The 5,169-nt window shown below is 42.2% G+C and overlaps 1 protein-coding gene across 1 annotated transcript; it reads left to right on the forward strand.

Moving 5' to 3' along the window:
- Nucleotides 1-356: 356 nt before the first annotated feature.
- LOC105538949 (ret finger protein-like 3) lies at nucleotides 357-3,203 on the forward strand. The gene is made up of 2 exons (XM_011978997.1): nucleotides 357-754; nucleotides 2,286-3,203. The coding sequence occupies exons 1-2, from the start codon at nucleotides 382-384 to the stop codon at nucleotides 2,897-2,899; spliced, it is 987 nt and encodes a 328-aa protein (XP_011834387.1). The 5' UTR covers nucleotides 357-381; the 3' UTR covers nucleotides 2,900-3,203.
- The last annotated feature ends 1,966 nt before the right edge of the window (nucleotides 3,204-5,169 follow it).

Consider the following 5,169-nt stretch of genomic DNA (forward strand, 5'->3'; position numbering starts at 1 on the left):
TTTGATGGCCTCAGATGATCTACCCACCTCGGCCCCCCAAAGTGCTGGGATTACAGGCACGCCTGGCCTCCCAACCGCTAATTCTTATGTTCATCAATCAGTCTCTCACTCGGGCTGCCCTAGGAGGAGGTGAAGTGACCCCAGCTCTCTGCTCCTCACATGGGTGCTGCCGTGTCACTGGCTCAGGCTCAGCTGCTGGGTCTCCTGGCTCAGGAGAATGAACCCTTCCTCCACCTCAGCTCAGAGCACAGTGATGATTTGTGACTTCCTTCCCAGTAGAACTTCAGATCTCTGAAGACGGGGGTGGGGGGATGTACTTGAGTGTTTGTACTCACGGCCTTGTTCTAGGAGTGACAAAGCTGGAACACAATACCTGTATGCATGAAAAGGTTGTCACTTGTCACAACTGACAGGCTTTCATCTCATGGAAATTTTCTTCCCTTGTGCACTTTTCCCCTGGCAGTGGACATGGCTGAACTCTTCCAAGAAGCGAGCAGCTGTCCCGTCTGCTCAGACTATCTAGAAAAACCAATGTCCCTGGAGTGTGGATGCAGCGTCTGCCTCAAGTGCATCAACTCACTGCAGAAGGAGCCCCGTGGGGAGGACCTACTTTGCTGTTGCTGTTCTGCGGTCTCTCAGAAGAACAAAGTCAGGCCCAATCGGCAGCTAGAGAGGCTGGTTTCCCACATCAAGGAACTGGAGCCCAAGCTGAAGAAGATTCTGCAGATGAACCCAAGGATGCGCAAGTTCCAAGGTAAGGAATCTGTATACCCTGCCCCCTTCCCACGACCAGACCAGGAAAAATCATTTGTGCAATTGGCCCCCCATTCCATGTGGGGATTAGCTGCTGTCTGGCATCTAAAATTGAGATGCTTCTTCATCATCAGATTCGCAGCCCTGACAACACACAGAATCACCTGGTGATCTCCAAAACAAAAACAAACAAAAACGCGATGTCTATGTCATGGGTTAGACAAGGGATTCCCTAAACTTAGTGTGCTTAAATTACCTGGAAATCTTGTTAAAAGGCAGATTCTGAACTAGGAGGTCTCAGGATTGTTCCCACTGGCTTAGGGACTTTGCTGAGTAGCAAAAACATAGAGCAACTGAATTTGAATTTCTCTTTAGCAAAGGTTCCCAGGACTCTGACATTAAAATGGGCCTGGTAATTCTAATGCACAGTGAATATTGGCATCCATTGCACCAAACAACCTCACCCTAGGGTTGGGAAGAGTTTGGAATGGAGCACCTGTGGTTTCTGTGACTGTGGGGAGAGCTGCAGACGCTGGTCTCCTCATCCACGCACCATGGGCTTCAACAGGGGTCCTGGCTACAGAAAATACTATCACTCTCCATAACTCCGGAGAAAAGGGACATTTAAATGAACAGATTATGGTCAGCCTGGGCAAAGAATTACACCTATAAATGGTGGTGGGCCTCTATGATGTCCCTGACACTAGTAGCTTCTGCCCTGACACAATCTCTACTCATCCACCTACCAGTACCTGTCTCTCTGCTGAAATATGGAGGACACATTCACCCTGGCCAAGTCATGTTTGGAACCGTCTTCCTCCTTCCTTGCCCATGTTCATTCATTTCATTCCCTAACTCACCATCAAACAGCAATCAATCCCCTCAAGTTTTACTGTAATCTATAAAATCTATATTGGTGATCATATCAGTTTTTTGACTTGAAGGATTATACGTTCTGTAGATTTCTTTTTCTGAATGTTCTGGACAATTAATTTTCTCTAGGCCAGATCTCACCGCCTCCTTCCTCTGTCATCACATTGTCAGCTGCAGAGATGTCCCATCTGCTGTCAGAACTGTGCACAATTAATTTGTTTACAAACATGGAAAACAAAGGCCTGGAATCATGCTCTAGATACTATTTAAATTGAAGCAATAAAACGTGGAAACAAATATCATTTCATATCGACCACTTGCATTGTCTTATTATTTATTTGTTCCTGCATCAAGGTGGTAGAAAGGGGGTCATGGTGTCTGCCTTCAGAGACCCTCCACTCTAAATGAAGAGATGTCCAATGAAGCAAACATGTGACATAAAGTAAAATAAGAATTGCTACCGTGAATAAGAGTCGGGTATTGCTACAAAGCATACCTGTGAGAATTTGAACTAGTCAAGGAAGTTGCCTCATGAAGTTTTGATTTTGGGGGAGAATTAAAGAAACTAAAGTCAAGAGACATTTGGGCCTTTGAAGTAGAGGAGAAGCATGGGGTGGGCTTCGGTCCATTTGCTGAGCAACCTTTTTTCCTTTTCACAGTGGATATGACCTTGGATGCCAACACAGCCAACAACTTCCTCCTCATTTCTGATGACCTCAGGAGCGTCCGAAGTGGGCGCATCAGACAGAATCGGCAAGACCTTGCCGAGAGATTTGACTTGTCCATTTGTGTCCTGGGCTCCTCTCGCTTTACCTGTGGCCGCCACTACTGGGAGGTAGACGTGGGAACAAGCACAGAATGGGACCTGGGAATCTGCAGAGAATCTGTTCACCGCAAAGGGAGGATCCAGCTGACCACAGAGCACGGATTCTGGACTGTGAGTTTGAGGGCTGGAAGCTGCCTCTCTGCCAGCACGGTGCCGCTGACTTTCCTCTTTGTAGATGGCAAGCTACAGCGAGTGGGGATTTTTCTGGATATGGGCATGCAGAACGTTTCCTTTTTTGATGCTGAAGGTGGTTCCCATGTCTATACATTCAGGAGAGTCTCTGCTGAGGAGCCACTGCGCCCGTTTTTGGCTCCTTCAATTCCACCTAATGGTGATCAGGGTGTCTTGAGTATCTGTCCTGTGATGAACCCAGGCACTACTGATGCTCCAGTCCATCCTGGGGAGGCCAAACAAACCCCCACTGCAAAAAAACAAAAAACAGGGTAAGAAAATTACTTGGGTGGGTAGACTTGGAAACTTTCTACTTGGTAAAAGCGTTATACAAAGTCATAGGAGAAAAAAACGGGACATGTCATGATTGTATTTAATCTAATTTGATTAGATTATAAATTGAGTCCTAAGTATTAATTATTGCCACTATCCAACTCATTGAGTCTTATGTTCACATCTTGTTTCCTATAGAAATGTCCTGTATTCTGGGATCAATTTCCAAATGCTTTACTTTTTTATTTCTGTAAGTTCAAATTAATGTATTATAGAAGTTATGAGTTAAATAAACATTGGAATATCACCTAATGGATTATGTGATTTTCCTCCCTCAGCCTCCTGAGTAGCTAGGATTACAGGCACTCACCATCAACCCCAGCTAATTTTTTGTATTTTTAGTAGACAGAGGGTTTCACCATGTTGGCCGGGCTGGTCTCGAACTCTTGACCTCATGATTCACCTGCATCGGCCTCCCAAAGTGCTGGGATTGCAGGCGTGAGCCACCACACCCAGCCGGATTATGTGATTTTATAAATGATAAGAGTGCAATAGATTTTATTCATAGTAAAAGTGTGAGAGTGTGTGTATACGTGTGTGGTGCATGTGTGTGTATTTGAACAGAGAGCTGGATAAATGCCTATGTCCTATCCAGAACTGAAAAGACAAGTTGTCGCCATCATTGCTCAGTGTAGGTAGCATTTTCCTGGATGTGCGTTCATCTACATTAACAATGATAATTCCCCCAATTAATTATTGTAATTATTAATTGTAATTGTTACAATTAATAAATATGCAGGCTAACAAAGCAAAAAAAGATGACACACATTGTTAATATCAGAAATAAAAGAGGGGCCATGTCTACCAAACTGTTGAGCATTAAAAGGATAATCTGGGACTGTTATGAATGACTCTATTCCCACAGTTTGATAACCTAGGTGAAATGTATCAATTCCTTGAGAGACATAATCTTCCCAAGGTCGCACTAGAAACAGATCATCTGAACAGCCTCTGCCTATTAATTGAATTAACATTAAGAACTTTCCAAAAAAGACAACGCCAGAACCAAATGATTTCTCATATGAAATCCACCAAATTCTTACGAATCCCAACATATTTTCACAATACAATCCAAAAATTGTGCTCTTGGGTATGTACTCAGTTGAGATGAAAAGTTACGTCCACACGAAGCCTGCACAGGAATGTTTACAGCAGCTTCATCTATAACCACCCAAACTAGAAGCGAGATGTTCAAAAGGTGAATGAAAAAAATAATCATCCATAAAACACAACATTATTCTGTGATTTAAAGGAGTTCTCCATCAAGGCATAGAGAAGACAAAGACATGTATCAGAAAGACTGTGAGGGCATGGCTTCAAGTGGATGAGACCACACAGAAAGGCAGCAGAGCAGGGTGACTTTAAGTATATTGATTAGTGAAGTAAGTTCATCTGAAAAAGCTACATAATACTGGGTTGGTGCAAAAGTAATTGTGCTTTTTGGCATTAAAAGAATGGGGAAACCACAGTTACTTTTGCACCACCCTAATATATGACTCCAACTATATGACATTCTGGAAAAGGCAAAACCAAGGGGATGGTAAAAATATCAGTAGTTGGCAAGATTTCTGGAGAAAGAGGACAGAGATTCATAAGTAAAGAAGAGGGAAGTTTTGGAGATCAAAATGGTAAACATAACATGGCAAATATTTCAAAATTCATAGAACTGTGTAACAGGAAGAAAGAACACGATGTGAATGGTAGACTTTAGATACGAATGTATCAATATTTGCACATTAATTTTAGCAAATACAACACGGTAATGTAAGATGGGAAAGTTAGGTGGAATTATAAGGTAGGGTGACAGAATAGAATAATACGGGAACTTTGTATATCACATGCTCAATCTTTATGTCAGTCTAAAACTCTTGGTTAAAGAAACATATCCATTTTTTAAATTGTAATATAGCATGACTGTTTCAGGGAGATCTCTTCACAATAATGTACAACAATTGAGTCATGTCTAGACATTAGCTGGAAAGATTGTCTTACTATTAAATGTGAACCAAAATTGACTTTTAAATGTGTATTTAATTTTGTGATTTCAGCAATACTTCTTGACTAGGCAAATAAAAACTCTGGCACATTTGAACATATAGCTTAACTTATTCATAGCTTCCTCTTACATATGGGACACTGAATATAATCCACAATTGTTATTCTTAAATCAACGTAATAAATTTCCACGGTACCTTCATATGGGTGCACCCGGT

This window comes from Mandrillus leucophaeus, unplaced genomic scaffold (genome assembly GCF_000951045.1).
Source record: "Mandrillus leucophaeus isolate KB7577 unplaced genomic scaffold, Mleu.le_1.0 Scaffold2, whole genome shotgun sequence".
In the NCBI taxonomy this organism is placed as follows: domain Eukaryota; kingdom Metazoa; phylum Chordata; class Mammalia; order Primates; family Cercopithecidae; genus Mandrillus; species Mandrillus leucophaeus.

Bases quoted from the DNA above. Each gene is read 5' to 3' on its own strand.
- LOC105538949 (XM_011978997.1), top strand. From the start codon at position 382: ATGAAAAGGTTGTCACTTGTCACAACTGACAGGCTTTCATCTCATGGA. The intron at 755-2,285 runs GTAAGGAATCTG...TCCTTTTCACAG, and splicing joins AAGGATGCGCAAGTTCCAAG to TGGATATGACCTTGGATGCC.